At 34.5% G+C, this 17,429-nt stretch overlaps 1 protein-coding gene across 1 annotated transcript in view; it reads left to right on the forward strand.

The window, feature by feature from the left end:
* Positions 1 to 2,726: 2,726 nt before the first annotated feature.
* Positions 2,727 to 17,429, forward strand: part of LOC136037249 (low choriolytic enzyme-like) — a 61,283-nt gene continuing 46,580 nt past the window's right edge. Inside the window, exons 1-3 of the mRNA XM_065719869.1 lie at positions 2,727 to 2,885; positions 7,837 to 7,999; positions 16,356 to 16,558. Of these exons, the coding sequence (XP_065575941.1) occupies positions 2,805 to 2,885; positions 7,837 to 7,999; positions 16,356 to 16,558 (447 nt within the window). The 5' untranslated portion in view covers positions 2,727 to 2,804. The remainder of the gene's footprint in view (positions 2,886 to 7,836; positions 8,000 to 16,355; positions 16,559 to 17,429) is intronic.

Below are 17,429 nucleotides of genomic sequence, written 5' to 3' on the forward strand. Positions count from 1 at the left end.
GTCGCTCGAAACGAAGCTGAAGTCGTTTCAAAACGAAGCTGAAGTCACTATTAGCTGAAGTCGTATTTGAAACGAAGCGTGAGACACTGCTGGTCGTTTAAGGACCAACTTGTAAAACTAATCAATTTCCGATTCTTTTTTTTGGGGGGGGGGGAGTGAAAGTAGACAAAATTCCTTTAAATGTATACAATAAGTTTTTGGGATATTAGTGACGATTTATTTTTGGAAGTCCCTTACGAACTAATAAAGGTAAAGCCTTCTTTCATTAGATACCTTCAGAAAAGCCGGTAAACGAATGAGGCAATGGACAAACCAATTACCGAAAATATTGTTCTCATTGGCTTAATGTCTCTCCTAGTAAACACACAATAAAAATGGAACTTGAATGCCAATCATCTGATTTGATCACAAAATTTTAAGAAGTTTAGAAAATTCAAATGACTTAGCTTGCTATTTTAGAGGGCTCAGACTCTTTAGGCTGATAGAGACGTAGACTGGCTGTAAAACACCGGGAGCACCCTGCACCCTGCTATGATACAGAGCAGGTTTCCACGGAGGAAAATTAAAGCTCAACCCATGGAGAAAGGGCGAAATAGCTTATTGTCTAGATCCTGTCGTAAGTATCTCTTTCCTTAGATCTCATTTCGTTATTGACTACAATATCTGTTTCGCTTTTTCACATAAACAAAAAAAAATAAATGTGATCAACACGATGAGATTTCTTTCGCAATTAAATAAAAGAAAACAAGTTTTTTAAATGAAAGTAAGGAGCGACATTAAAACTTAAAACGAACAGAAATTACTCCGTATATGAAAGGGGCTTTTCCTCCTCGACACCCCGCTGCTTACGCTAAAGTTTTTTATTGTTTTAAAAAGTAGAGTTGCGAGAAAGAATCAAACTCAACGAAAAATATATATAAACAATCAAATAAATAAGAACAACTCATATTATAATTTTTTTCCGTTGTGTTTTAGTTGTCATGTTTTTTTTGTGTTGTCTTAAAAAAAAATCTTAAATTTCCAGTTCTAGATATATATATTATTTCAGTTCTAGATATTAAATACATAAATTTCCTCAAGTTTAGTTTTACCAATCAAAGGTTACGAGCCTGAGAAAATTTGGCTTATTTTAGAAAATAGGAGGAAACACCCCCTAAAAGTCATAGAATCTTAGGTTTCAACCTTTTATCTAAAAAAATGTGAAATTTTGTATTTTTTGCCAGAAGAAAGATTATGCATACGTGTTTATTTGTCTGTTTGTTTTATTTTTCCCAGAAGTGATCGTATCGACCCAGTGGTCCTAGAATGTCACGAAAGGGTTCATTATAACAGAAATTAAAAGTTCTAGTGCCCTTTTAAAGTGACCAAAAAATTGGAGGGCATCTAGGCCCCCTCCCACGCTCGTTTTTCCCCAAAGTCACCGGATAAAAATTCTGAGACAGTCATTTTATTCACCATAGTCGAAAAACCTAATAACTATGTCCTTGGAGACGACTTACTCCCCGGCAGTCCCCGTGGGAGGGGCTGCAGGTTACAAACTTTGACCAGTGTGGTTACTGGAAAGTGTGAATACGTTTTGAGGGGGATTTTTTGGTTTTGGGGGAGATTTGAGGAGGGGGGTTACGTGGGAGGATATTTTCATGAAGGAACTTTTCATGGGGGAAGATAATTTCAATGAAGGGGGACAGGATTTTCTAGTATTATTTGAAAAGAACAATTAAAAATAAATATGAAAAGTTTTTTCTACTGAAAGCAAGGAGCAGCATTAAAACTTGAAACGAACAATATTATTACACATATGAGAAGTTTACCTCCTCGTAATACCTCCTTCTTTACAATAAAGTATTTTCAGTAGTTTCAACTATTTATTCCACGGTCTTTGTGATTCAGAGGTCATTCTTAAGGAATTATGACGAAATTTAAGCTTTAGTGTAAAAAGCGAGGTATCGACGAGAGGGTGAACCCCCTCATATACGCTATAAAAACATACGAATATAGAAGCTCGTTACGTAAGTTACGTATATTTTTTACTAATGAAAACGTTCGTAAGAAATTAAAAGTTCTAGTAGCCATTTTAAGTAATCGAAAAATTGGAGGGCAACTACCCCTCCTCTGTCGCTCTTTTTTTCTCAAAATCTTCCGATTAAAAGTATTAGAAATCCATTTAGCCAAAAAAAATTAATATGCAAATTTGTTTCAATTATTTATGTGCAAAGAGCCAAGATCAAAACATGCATTAAATCAACGTTCAGAAATATTTACCAATAGATTATTTAATCTAATGGTGTTATAAAATAACTATTTAATCTAATTATTTTTTCGCTTAAGTTGTTTGTCGAACAATTAAGTTGTTCGGTTAAGATGTTTAGTGATGCATTTATATCTTTCATTTTCATTATTTTTTAACTTTTTTTAAGAAATATGGCCATAATTCTTAGGTTTTATTTCAATTTTTTATTTTTTTTTAATTCTTTAAAATTAAAGCCTTTTTAAAATTTTGTTGTACATATTGATTAAATGATTTAGGCTAATAAATTAGCATTTTCCTTCTTTTCTTCCACTCCCCCTCTTGTTTACCACTAGACTATTTGGTTGGGTTGTTTTGGCACTTTAAAAACCTTAAAAATCAAAAACTTAGCTTTGCTTGCACTTTTTTTTCTTAGTAGTTCAACAGAATTAGTGCCAGAGCATTAAATACTTTGCTGACAAAATAAAATCAAAATAAGCATGAAGGTCAAGAAGTAAGAGAAATTTTGCTAGAATAAATTTTTGAACAATGTAGTCTCTAGAATTAAATAGTGAACATGTTGCAGCATTTTGGTTTCTGGATTTTCTCTTTCGTAGTTTTTCGCGAAACCCTTTCACAGTACTCACGACAACGAATGGTAAGTATTCTGTCAAAACTCAATCTTTAATTTAAGACAAGATTACGGTCCTTTAAGGATACTTCACACTGTAAACCTTAAAGTTTGTGCTTGTAATATAATTTTTTTTGACATAAGTTCACCATCAAGGTTGTCTCCATAGGGGCAACCTAGTAAAGAATGAACCTAGAAAAATAGAAAAGTTACATAGGAATGACAACTGGAATATTAAACAATCGCTAAAGATGAGAACACAATTTAGAAGAATCGCAGCTACCCGTATTGAACTACAAGGAAAATACAACTATCCAACTGTGTGGATAAGCAGCAATTCCCATTTTCAGGAGTACAGGAGGGGTATCCAACCTCAGACAAGATTACAAACTTTTAAAATTTTAGAGACATAATCATCTAATCATCCATAAGAAAAATGAACTCTGGCCAACGAAAATCTCAAAAACTCCTGAAGTTTTGGCTTTTAATTCTTAGTGTAAACAGCTTGGCATTGAATAGTAGCTCTTTTCAATGCTATTAAATAAAAAAAACTAACTTTTTTAGCTGAAAGTAAGGAGCGACATTAAAACTTAAAACGAACAGAAATTACTCCGTATATGAAATGGGTTGTCCCCTCCGCAATCCCTCGCTCTTTACGCTAAAGCTTTTAATTGTTTAAAAAAAAAGAATTGTGGCAAAGAGTCAAACTTTAGCGTAAAGAGCGAGGGATTGCGGAGGGGACAACTCATTTCATATACGGAGTAATTTCTGTTCGTTTTAAGTTTTAATGTCACTCCTTACTTTCAGCTAAAAAAATTAGTTTTTTTTATTTAATTTCTGAACGTTTTTGAATTAATGCATTTTTGGTTTTGGCTCTCCGCACATAAATTATTAAAATAGAATTTGTATATTAATTCTTTTTTTTTTGGCTAAATGGCTTTCTCTTAGTTTTGATCAGACGATTTTGAGAAATAAGGGGTGGAGAAGGAGGCCCTCCAATAGTTGCCCTCCAATTTTTCGGTTACTTAAAAAGGCAACTAGAGCTTTTAATTTTTAGCGAACGTTTTTATTGGTAAAAATATACGTAACTTAAGAATTAACTTACGTAACAAACTTTCATAACCTTATATTTTTATTATGTATACGAGGGGGTTTGTACCCTCGTTAATACCTCGCTCTTTACACTAAATCGTAAGTTTTGTCCCAATTCTTTAAGAATGACCCCTGAATCAGAAAGGCCGTAGAATAAATAGTTGAAATTACTAAAAATACTTTAGCATAAAGAGCAAGGTATTTATCTCCTCCTAAATACCTTGCTCTTTATGCTAAAGTATTTTTAGAACCCCTCATATGCGTAATAATCTCTGTTCGTTTTAAGTTTCAATGCTACTTCTTCCTTTCATTTGAAAAAACGTTTTCATGTTTATTTTTCATTGTTTTCTTATAGTAATGCTAGAGAATCCTGCACCCTTGTCATTGAATTTTTCTTCCCCCATGACAGATTCCTCCAAGGAAAGATCCTCCGAAATAGCCCCCTCTCCTCAGCCCCACCCCCAAACAAAATAAAATCCCCCTGAAAACGTCTGTACACTTCCCAATAACCATTACTATATGTAAACACTGGTCAAAGTTTGTAACTTGCAGCTCCTCCCCCAGGGATTGTGGGGGAGTAAGTCATCCCCAGAGACATAGTTATTATAGTTTTCGACTATGCTGAACAAAATGGCTATCTCAAAATTTTGAGCCGTTGACTTTGGGAAAAAAATTAGCGTGGGAGGGGGCCTAGATGCCCTCCAATTATTTTGGTCACTTAAAAAGGGCACTAGAACTTTTCATTTCCGTTAGAATGAGCCCTCCTGTCGCATTTTAGGACCACTTGGTCGATACAATGACCCCTGGGGAAAAAAAACAAATAAACACGCACCCGTGATTTGTCTTCTGGCAAAAAATACAAAATTCCACATTTTTGTAGATAGGAGCTTGAAACTTCTACAGTAGGGTTCTCTGATACGCTGAATCTGATGGTGTCATTTTCGTTAAGATCCTACGACTTTTAGGGGGTGTTTCCCTCTATTTTCCTAAATAAGGCAAATTTTCTCAGGCTCGTAACTTTTGATGGGTAAGACTAAACTTGATGAAACTTATATATTTAAAATCAGCATTAAAGTGCGATTCTTTTGATGTAGCTATTGATATCAAAATTCAATTTTTTAGAGTTTTGGTTACTATTGAGCCGGGTCGCTCCCTACTACAGTTCGTTACCACGAACTGTTTGATTGGAATTTTTAATGTAAATAACTCTGTCCTATTAAAAATATCACACCTCAGACAATGGTGTTAGATATTTCTTATAACTGTAATATTAAACAATCACTATAGACGAGAACCCAATTTAAGAGAATCGCAGCTACCCATCTTGAACTACAAGGAAAATCTTTTTTGGCATGGGAGGCAGTGACATGTCTCCTTTTTTTATTTTTGCCTTTTTTTAGTCACCGATAGTGGATTGCTAAATTATCACAGAGACATCAAAGAGCTCATTTGAAAGAAAGTTCTGTATCTAGTTTTTTTTTGTAAGTAAACAAACATAATATTAAAAATTAAATAAAAATTTTGACACGAACTGCATCTTCGTATACAAGATAATGTAGAACACGAGCAGTATGGCCATTCCAGCAAACAGGTGAGCCCCCTTATTTGGGCACTAAGGCCTCTCTATACTGCAGACTCTACGCCCGAGGCTTGCTTTACCTATTTGTCAGATGAAACTACAGAGTTATTTGAATTCAAATCATATTATTTAATGGGCGAGTGCAATGGATTCTGAAAACTAGTAGGCCAAAATAGATGTAATGGCCGTGCTACTCACACGTATTCTTTGACATGATAATATAACACAAGTATCTTTTGAAAAGTTGCCTCTCTGGAGTATGATGTCATATTCGAGTGACTGCTACCGGAGTAGCTTTGGTTTGTTCTTTGAAAAATGCAATAAGAAAATTCAATAAGATGCGATTTTTGACAAAAGTGAGTTGTTTGGTAGTGCAGTCATTACTGACTACGTTGTTCGATTTTTCGATTTTCTCTATTTAAAAAATACAGTAATATTTTAGATCTAGACATAAGCACGTATGCTAGAAGTGGGGGGGGGTCCTTGGAACATATATACACCCTCTGTTAGAGTTTACTCTGTTTCTTTGTGTGTTTTTTCCTGCATCTTGCCTTTTTGTTAAAGTTTTTTCGGGCTGTCTTCCAAAAGAAAAATAACAAATAAAAAATAAAAACTACGTTGTTCTTTACCATATTCTTGATAAGAAAAATCCGATGTTTTATTTCAGTTTGATGTTTGTTAGCATAGTTTACTATGTTGAAACTTGTTAAAGGACGAACTCTGAGCCGTAGTAACCGAAAATTTAAAAATATATTTTGACAATAAAAAACATATCAAATGAAGAAGAATTAAACTTTAAGCAAATTAAAATTAATACCTATTATTTTGATTAATCTTAATCACAACAGTTCATTGTAGGAAAAAATTGTGAGAATTTCAAAAAAAAAAGTCTGAAGCCTTTAAACATGGTGTCAAATCAATATAAAACTGCACCAACCGTAATCATAATAGATGCAATCTGCTTTTAGTGGAATTACAGTCCCCCATCTGAAAAACAACGAGAACTTTTTTGAACATAGGTTACAGGGATGTCTGTCTGATCACCCATTCATAAAATATCATGATTTTCACGTTTTCCAAGAAGTCCGGTTTCCCCCTCCAACTCCCTTCAATGTCACTGGATCTGGTCGAGATTTAAAATGAAAGTTCTAAAGCACAAGATACTTCTAGATATCAAATCTTATTAAGATCTGATCACCTCTTTTTTTCTAATTTTTTCTAATTACACCCCCCCCCCCCCGCCCAAACTCCACAAAAGAGAGCAGATCCGGTCCGGTTATGTCAGTCACCTATCTTGGACTTGTGCTTATTCTTTCCACCAAGTTTCATCCTCATCTCTCCGCTTTAAGCGTTTTCCAAAATTTCCGGTCCCCCCTTAATGACACTGTATCCGGTCAGGATTTAAAATAAGATATCTGTGCTTCGAGGTCTTTCTAAATATGAAATTTCATTAAGATACAATCACTCTTTCGTAAGTCAAAAAGACCTCATTTTTTCTAATTTTTCATAATTAATCTTCCCCCCAACTCCCCCGAAGCGAGCTACATCCATTCTGACTATGTCAATCCCGTATCTAGGACTTCTGCTTATTTTCCACCAAGTTTCATCCCGATCCCTCCACTCTAAGTATTTTCCAAGAGTTTAGGTTCACCCCCCCCAACTTCCCCTTCACTGGATCTTGTCAGGACTTAAGATATGAGCTCTGAGACACAATATGCTTCTAAACATTAGATTTCATTAAGATCCGATCACTTCTTCTTAAGTTAAAAATACCTCACTTGAAAGGAAATACCTCATTAGAGAGGATTAGAAAGGAAATCTAATATGACAATTCTAACGTTCGAACAGGTTCAATTAGCCCTACCAAATGGAACCGGTTAAGTAAATAATTTTTTAGGCCACAGTGCTCTCCCATTTCCATAATTCAAGAGAGAAAAATGGTTATAATTTAAATAATGCAGTGGAATAAAAACAACATTAAAATAAAAAAACTTCACATTATGAAAAAAAAATCCCACTGATAGGTGAAATCCTTACCTGGAGTTGAAAACGCCCTGGAGGTGGAATCGAAACGTTCAGATTTTTATCATTTGAAATTTGTTGTTCTTCTTGTTTTGTTCCTGTGCTTTATTTAAATTATACCCGGTATTTTTTTTCTTAAATTCTGTAAACTGGTCAAGGCTGTCTATATTAAGTTTAAAAAAAATCAAAAGATCGAAAGTTTTTGATCGAAAATTTTAAGATTTTTGTTAGTAATCTTTTTGTCCCTCTACAATTGAATACCGATTGTTTTCTTGATTACTTTAGAGTGAAGATTTCATAAGACTTGGAGACATGTTATATACTGAAGAAGCTTATGATGATTTGCGTCAGCCAAGTTTCAGGTCATTTCGTAAACAGATATTTTCTTTTTGGCCAAAAGACGATGATGGGCTTGTAATTGTCCCGTATTTGATAGATTCTTCAGTAGGTAATCCATTTAACTTATTTTTTGTGAAGAGGATTTTCTCTATTTAAAAAATACAGTAATATTTAAGATCTAGACATAGGCACGTATGCTAGAAGTGTGGGGGGGGGGGGTCCTTGGAACATATATACACCCTCTGTTAGAGTTTACTCTGTTTCTTTGCATGTTTTTTTCCTGCTTCTTGCCGTTTTGTTAAAGTTTTTTCGGGCTGTCTTCCAAAAGAAAAATAACAAATAAAAAATAAAAATTGTACGTATGACTACCTGGACGAGGTTAAATAGAATTGCATCACTTAACTGACTCCCTGTCGGGACAGAATAGAGTAGATCAGTAGCTGTATTGACAACTCTTATTTTCTGGGGGGGGGGGATTAACCAAAGTACCACGGCAGCTTCTGAAAGAATAGGATTAATAAAGAATCAAAACGATCTAAAATCCTAGCCATTGGAATTCACGCAATGTTTTTGAATCCATTTTGACTAGCGCTATATTCATGCTTGCTCCTAAATATTTTATTCTTTTACTTATAATTAGTTCCTTATTATTAAATTTAAATGCATATTTTTCAGTCCCCCCAACAAACTTTTTTTTAAGTTACAACTTCGATCTTTTCAATATTCAGCCTTAATTTTTTTTTTTATCTGCAAATATTCTGCTATGAGATTCAAAAGTGTCTGTAGATCTTGTGGTTTATTAGCCATCAAAGCAACATCATCTGCAAATAATAAGAGAGATAATTTTGAGTCACTAGGCTAACTTTCGGAGCCCATCTATTCTCTAGAAAGTTAACAACATCATTTATAAAAATATTAAACAACTTAGGTGAAGTGGTGCTGCTCTGTTTTACTCCCCGCTTAATACCAAAAAGCTTCAAAAACCTATTGCCAACTTGTATGATTCCACTCACACAAGTTAGCATGCTCACTATCAATCTAACAAATGAATGGGGAAGGCCAATATTTAGCATGGCATCATTCAATAACTTTCTGTCGACACTATCAAAAGCCTTATGGAGATACAGAAATCCCACATAAAGACAAGTTTTACCCTTTCCATATTTATCTATTAATGCCTTTAAAATAAACACACTATTTATTGTCCCCCACCTGTCCTGAAACTTCCTTGTTCCTCATGTTATAAATTATTTTTATTTAACCAAAACGATAATTTTCATGAGCCTTAGAGTTTCCTCTCTTAAAAAGTGGTATAAACAACGATGTTTTCCAAGCGCTTGGCCAGTGCCCTGACGTTAACACCCTATTACAGAAAAAAACAATTATTGGCATTAAAATGGAAAGAAAATTCTTAAATAACTTTATTGGTATACCATCAGTACCCGCAGCAGTACCACCTTTTAAATTTTTAAATATCGACTTAATCTCTTGGCCATTCACATCACCCATCAAAATGTAATCATGTTCTCTCATAGGATAAATAACTATCTCTGGGATATCCGCTACCTCCCTGAAGATCTATATAATCACCTTCCAAAGGTTTAAGGTAATCAGGCTATGAGTCAGCTTGTGAAACAACCCGGATATTAACTTTTACCTTTCCACTATCATGTTTCATATAGCCCCAAAACTTTTTAAAATCTTTATTTCTAAAATCATCAGCAATGTCTCGTACTCTTTTTTTTTCTTTTTATTAAAATTTTACCAAACGCTTTCAACTTATTTTTTACATGTGACTCCAAGAGCTCCCTTTTAAATTCCTCAATATTTTTATCTGTTAAATCATTTCTAATTCATTTTTCTTAGCCTATTTTTCCGTAATCATCATTGTAAATATTTCTTACTGGTGAACCGTGGTCCAGAAACTACCCAATCTTAATAGCTCTATGATCAGATCCAACTAAATCTAATACTCCCATTTTAATTGATTCAGGTACAAATTGCGTATTGATTAGCACATAATCTACAACACTTGGAATTGGACCCAAAAGGCAAGTGAACTGGCCCCTACCCTCATCATTCCCAAACCTACCATTTGCAATCATCAGACCATGTTCCCCACAAAACACCAGGAGCTTTCTTCTCCATACATTTATTTTCTTTTTTCATTCTTGTTGCTTCGTGGTATTCTGCAACAAAATCACCTAAATCTGGGATCAGCACTTGGGATCTCAGCCTCCAGGCCGGTATAAGCTTTGAAATCCCCCATCAACACACACTCCAGATCTCTATAACTTTCTTGTATTAACGAAATTTCTTCTTCTAAAATTTCCCAAGTATTTTATCTATTATACGAACTATTCTATGGAGGTATATACACAACACCCGAAATTAATTGCTTACCAAATGTCAAATAAATTCTACAGCCAAAGCAAGTTTTCAGATCTACAACTAATTCTCTCATAACCTTCAATAGCAGATGCTTTGACCAAAACCAAAATGTCACCAGAATGTCTATTACTTCATGCTATATTACGCAAGGTCCTTTCAACCAAATACCGGGGTAGACGTGATATAGGGGAACAATTATTCCATGTTTCAATAAGCGAAATCACATCAAACGAAAATAAATCGTCATATAAATAGGTCAACTTATCACGTAATCCTTGTATGCTCCATGACACTAGACTCAGCATATGGCCCTCTATTTCCTATGTTTCTACACTTTTTGTTAGCAAGTTAACATCACTAGCCTTTGGTTGAGATTGCACGTTACTAGTCTTAGTCGGGGAAAAGGCAACATGATAATACTCACGACTGCGGTTATTTATATCTGTTAACACAATTCGGTGTTTATTATCATACAAATCACGTGAAAAACCACCACGATGTCTTTCATAAGACTTCTGTCTTGTGCGAAGGGCTTCCTTCGGGTGCTACATTATGAGTACCTGGTCCATGTAGGTCATTAGGGCTGACAATAGCACTAGCAGGTCTTTCAGTTGTCGATACTGTCGGAGGATTGCTGGTCGATAGTACCAATGTCTCAGTATCACTGTCACTGGTATCACTATCTAGCCTCATTGGAATATTATTGGGATCATTTGGGAGCCTACACTACGGGATGAACCAGGATTTTGTACTGGCTTCAAATTACACTTAATCTCGACTATTGAATTTCCATCGTACCTGAACATTCAGCCTTGGATGAACAATTTGTGACCTCTTAACTTTGCATCACGGCCGTCATTTCGCGCAAGAGTCAACATTTCCTTTAAATGTTCACGGGCCTCCTTTAGTACAGCTGTGTAATCCGCAGCCACCGATAGACCAAACCTTCTTAATACAGGCTGTTTCTTAAAATATCATCTCTGATTTCAACTGAGTTTAGTTTTACTACTATCAGCCCTTATTTCAATCTAAAAATGTCACGTATATCACAGACGTCATAGTACTATTTAAAAATCGCTTTATTTCTTGCTTCAGAGTATAATCGTCGAGTTGTTGAGGGGTGTAATTATAGAAGATTAAATTCGTTCTTTTCTGTTCTGTTTTGAGCTTGTTGGCTCGTTCATAAGAGACTGCTAGGTTAGATTTCACCTTTTCCAGCTCATTTTTAATTTCATCGTTAGTCTTAGCATTGTTAGATAACTCCATAATAATGCTACTTAACTGTACTTGTATGGCACCAATGCTATCCGAAAGTTCAGGAATCGTATTAACTTTCTGCGAAAGTGCCGGTAATAAATCCAGTTTAAAATTAAGTTCTTGCAAGAACGGGGCACTTTGCCTTTTCTCAGCCTCTCGTGTTTGGTCTACCATTTACACCCTCATAAACTTATCAAATTGCAAAATGTAAAACCTTTATAACTCCTTGATTTGATCCAGTATCGTGAATTATCAATAAGACTCTTTTTCACCATTCGAAAAAATCCCATTATTGGCTCAAAGCCACACAGGTCAAAAACGATATTTCAATCTTGGTTTAAATTAAATAAAAAAACAAGTTTTTTTAAATGAAAGTAAGGAGCGACATTAAAACTTCAAACGAACAGAAATTACTCCGTATATGAAAGGGGCTTTTCCTCCTCGACATCCCGCTCCTTACGCTAAAGTTTTTTATTGTTTTAAAAATTAGAGTTGCGAGAAAGAATCAAACTTTCACCAAAAAGTTTACACAAGCATTTGTAAATCACTACATTTTTTTTTATCGTACTCACTTTAAAAAATAAATTGCATAAGTACTTTGCAGAAACCTCTTTTTAGACTTCTTTTTAGGAACTCTCTCTCTCTCTCTTTTTAGGAACTGTAATGCATGTTTCACAATGAGCCTAACACATATTTACTTAAGATCCGTAAGAATATAAATTTGATTCTAAATGCTATTATATAAAAAAAACTAGATTTTTAAACTGAAAGTAAGGAGCGACATTAAAACTTAAAACGGACAGAAATTACTCCGTATATGAATGAGTTGTCCCCTCCGCAATCCCTCGCTATTTACGCTAAAGCTTTTAATTGTTTTAAAAAGCAGAATTGTGGCAAAGAGTCAAACTTTAGCGTAAAGAGCGAGGGACTGCAGAGGGGACAACCCATTTCATATACGGAGTAATTTCTGTCCGTTTTAAGTTTTAATGTCGCTCCTTACTTTCAGTTTAAAAAACTAGTTTTTTTATATAATTTCTGAACGTTTTTGAATTAATGCATGGTTGATTTTGGCTCTCCACGCATAAATTATTAAAATGAAATTTGCATATTAATTCCTTTTTTGGCTAAATGGCTTTCTCTTAGTTTTGATCAGACGATTTTGAGAAATAAGGGATGGGGAAGGAGGCCTAGTTGCCATGCAATTTTTCGGTTACATAAAAAGGCAACTATAAATTTTAATTTTTGACGAATTTTTTCATTAGTAAAAAATATACATAACTTAAGAATTAACTTACGTAACAGACTTTTATATTCATTAATTTTTATTATGTATATGAGGGGCTTTGTACCCTCATTAATACCTCGTTCTTTACAATAAATCGTAAGTTTTGTCCTAATTCTTTAAGAATGACCCCTGAATCAGAAAGGCTGTAGAATAAATAGTTGAAATGACTAAAAATGCTATAGCATAAAGAGCGAGGTATTTATCTCCTCCTAAATACCTCGCTATTTATGCTAAAGTATTTTTAGAACCCCTCATATGTGTAATAATCTCTGTCCGTTTTAAGTTTCAATGCTACTCTTTACTTTCAATTGAAAAAAATTTCCATGTTTATTTTTTCATTGTTTTTTTTATAGTAATTTTAGAAAATCCTTCGCCCTTTTCATTGAATTTCTGTTCTCCCATGACATATTTCTCCAAGGAAAGATCCTCCCACATAGCCCCCTCCCCTCAACCCCAAACCCAAAACTAAAAAAAATCCCCTGAAAACGACTGTAGGCTACACTTCGCAATAACCATTATTATATGTAAACGCTGGTCGAAGTTTGTAACTTGCAGCTCCTCCCCCAGGGGAGTAAGTCATTCCCAAAGACATAGTTCTTATGGTTTTTGACTATGCGGAACAAAATGGCTATCTCAAAATTTTGATCTGTTGACTTTGGAGAAAAAATGAGCGTGGGAGGGGGCCTAGGTGCCCTCCAATTTTTTGGCCACTTAAAAAGGGCACTAGAACTTTTCATTTCAGTTAGAATGAGCCCTCTTGCGGCACTCTAGGACCACTTAGTCAATACGATCACCCCTGGGGAAAAGAAAAAAAAAACAAAAGAAAAAAAAACAAATAAACACGCACCCGTGATTTGTCTTCTGGCAAAAAATACGAAATTCCACATTTTTGTAGATAGAAGCTTGAAAATTTCGCTAAAGGGTTCTCTCATATGCCGAATGCGATGGTGTGATTTTTGTTAAGATTCTGTGACTTTTAAGGGGTGTTTTCCCCTATTTTCTAAAATAAGGTAACTTTTGATGACAAAGACTAAATTTGATGAAATATATATATTCAAAATCAGCATAAAAATCTGATTCTTTTGATGTATATTTTAGTATCAAAATTACATATTTTAGAGTTTCGTTTACTATTGAGCCGGGTCGCTCCTTAGTACAGTTCGTTACCACGAACTGTTTGATATTATTTGTAGCAGATCAATCATATTCTGTTTTAGATTCTTGCGTTTAATAGCTTTGAAATGGCAGTGTGAAAAAGCTTTAATGTTTTGAAGGGAAAGAAATAAGAGTGAAGAAATTAGGACATGCTCAGTATGAAATAATGTTTAACGCAAGAAAGTATGCAACGTGTTTGCTTGGCATTTCACACTATTAGGATCTACTTAATCTAAGGTGATGTGAACATTTGAAGGTGAAGGTTTAAGGTGATGTTTTAAAAAGAAGGAAGATGTTAGATAAAATTGAATAAAAAAGAAGGTTTTTTTTTAACTGCAAGTAGGGAGCGACATTAAAGCTTGAAACGAACAGAAATTATTCCATATATGAAAGGGGCTGTCCCCTCCTCAATGCCTCACTCTTTACGCTAAAGTTTGACTCTTTCTCACAGTTCTACTTTTTAAAACAACAAAAACTTTAGCTTAAAGACCGAGGCGTTGAGGGGGGGGACAACCCCTTTCTTATACGGAATGATTTTTGTTCGTTTTGAGTTTTAATGTCGCTCCTTACTTGCAATTAAAAAAGCTTATTTTTTTATTTAATTTCTGAATGTTTTTGAATTAAGGCTTGTTTTGATTTTGGCTCACCGCACATGAGTAATTAAAACGAAATTAGATTTTTTTACTTTTTGCCATATGGCTTTCTCATAGTTTTATCAGATAGTTTTGAAAAAAAGAGGTGGGGAGGAGGCCTAGTTTGCCTCCCAATATTGCTTCATTAAAAGTACAACTAGAACTTTTTTACGAACGTTTTTATTAGTAATAAATACATGTACCTTACGAATACGTAACAAACTTCAATATTTGTATTTTTTATTACGTATATGAGGAGCTTCTACTAGAATTTTGTCCCAATTCTTTAAGAATCACCCCTGAATCACAAAGGCCGTAGAATAAATAGTTGGAATTACTGAAAATACTTTAGCGCAAAGAGTAAAGTATTGCAGAGGAGACGAACCCTCTTATATATGTAATGTTATTATTCGTTTTAAGTTTTAATCCTGCTCCTTACTGCCAGTTGAAAAAGATTTTTTTTTATCTATTTTCTCACTGTTTTTTTTTAGATAATGCTAGGACATCCTGCGTCCCCTTCATGGAAATGCTCTTTCCTCAGGATAAATTCCTCCATGGAAAGATCCTCCCATGTAACCCCATCCCCTGACCAACCCCAACACGAAAAAGCCCCCTGAAAACGTCTGTAGACTTCCCAATAACCATTACTATATGTAAATAATGGTTAAAGTTTGTGACTTGCAGCCCCTTCCCCGGGAACTGTGGGGGATTAAGTCGTCCCCAAAGACATAATTATTGTTTTTTTTTACTATGCTGAACAAAATGGTTATCTCGAATTTTTAAAGCCAAAGAGGGCCTTGGTGCCCTCCAATTTTTGGTCACTTTAAAAGGGAACTACAAAATTTAATTTCCGCTAGAATGAGACACTTTACGACATTCTAGGACCACTGGGTCGATACAATCACCCCTGAGAAAAAACAAAAAAAAACAAACAAACCAATAAACAAGCACCCGTGATCTGCCTTCTGGCAAAAAATACAAAATTCCACATTTTTTTAGATAGGAGCTTGAAACTTCTGCAGTAGGGGTCTCTGATACGCTGAATCTGATGGTGTAATTTTCGTTAAGATTCTATGACTTTTAGGGGGTGTTTCCCCCTATTTTCTAAAATAACGCAAATTTTCTCAGGCTCGTAACTTTTGATGCGTAAGACTAAACTTAATGAAATTTATATATTTAAAATCAGCATTAAAATGAGATTCTTTTGATGTAGCTATTGGTATCAAAATTTTTTTCCATTTTTTAGAGTTTTGGTTTCTATTGAGCCGGGTCGCTCCTTACTACAGTTCGTTACCACGAACTGTTTGATTCGTTACCACGAACTATTTGAAAAGGACAGGCCAGGCAAAAATTGGAATCTTCTTAATCCTTGAGCAGAAAATTTCAATACCTGTTTCATATCTAGTGCTTTCAGATTAATGTTCTCTCTGTGCCACATCTGAAACACGGACCTGTAAAACCATTCTAGATACTTCGACAAACTTGACAAAATTGACGAACAAAACAGAAAATGGAAATTTGGATTTTTTCTTATATAACCACAAATGGCGAAATGTTTCAAAATCGTAGACAATCTGAGAATACTCAGGAGCAGGAGGGAGCAGCTTCCCTTTACTGAGCTACAAAAACTATAAATAATTACTAAAATATATGTGGTGGGACAGGGGACCATTTCCTTAAATTATGTTAATATAGATTATAAGTTTATCATATAACTGCATCGTAAACTGATTCTCTGATTACAGGATCTACCAAGAAGGAAGACATAAGGAAAGCTATGACGCAATGGACTGAAAAAACATGCATAAAGTTTGTTGATAACAGGGAAGCTAAGGAAAAGCACTACTTGGTTTTCCAAAGCCGAGAAAAGGGTTGCTTTTCATTTGTAGGAAGAAGTAAATTGGCAAAAGGGCAACCAGTGAACGTTGGAAAGGACAGGGAATGTAACGTAAGATTTTACTTCTTATTTTTCATTTTTCAGTTTCTTACTGTATTTGCGTACCTTATTTAAATTGTCTTTCCTTACCTTATTTGCTTTTCATTATTGTTAAAATGAAACATTTAAAGATGAATAGCTATTTTTGATATCATACTTGTTATTTTTCAACATTGAGCAGTCCAATAAACATTTTTGTTTTGAATGAAATTTTGTTTTAAAGAATTTCTCTAAAAACTAATGCATCAGCTAGTCTGAAAAGCATATAGCTGACTTATAATTAGTGTCCTGCTTGATAAGATAGAATCCAGAGAGGGTTAAAACTGAAAACTTTGTTATTCCACACTTCCAGATATTGTGCTTTTTGATGTGGTCAAGCTCCTATCTTCCATTTTTCCTGTTCAAAAGGCTTTTCAAAATCTTGTAAATCAAGATGTAGCAAAGGTATGAGGCTGAAACACCTCTTGGCCTCATTCTGATCTATTATTCTAAGTTTTCCCTTTATCACGCAAAAATTTCCCTAATTGAATATTCAAAGCCTTTTAGAGGGGTAAAGATGGAGATAAATATTAATAAAAACAGTCCACAGCATAGTTTGTGCATTCAGGCCCGTCCAGAAAGTTCCATTCGCACAATATGACAATTATTCGATGAACCAAAGTCTAGGGTGTTGCCTAATCTGGTCATTATGGTAAATTGTTAAATAAAACGTTTTTATTTGGAAGTTGTGCTTGTTTGACAATATTCTTATCTCTCTCTATTCCTATCCCACCCTCTCATAGAGATTTTTTTCATTCTGGAAATAACAGCTGTGTATGCAAATTTACTTTCTACTATCCTCACCTTTTTTTTTCTCTCTCTCTCTCTCTCTGTTCTCCTTTTT

The sequence above is a fragment of the Artemia franciscana genome, chromosome 2 (assembly GCF_032884065.1).
Source record: "Artemia franciscana chromosome 2, ASM3288406v1, whole genome shotgun sequence".
In the NCBI taxonomy this organism is placed as follows: Eukaryota; Metazoa; Arthropoda; class Branchiopoda; order Anostraca; family Artemiidae; genus Artemia; species Artemia franciscana.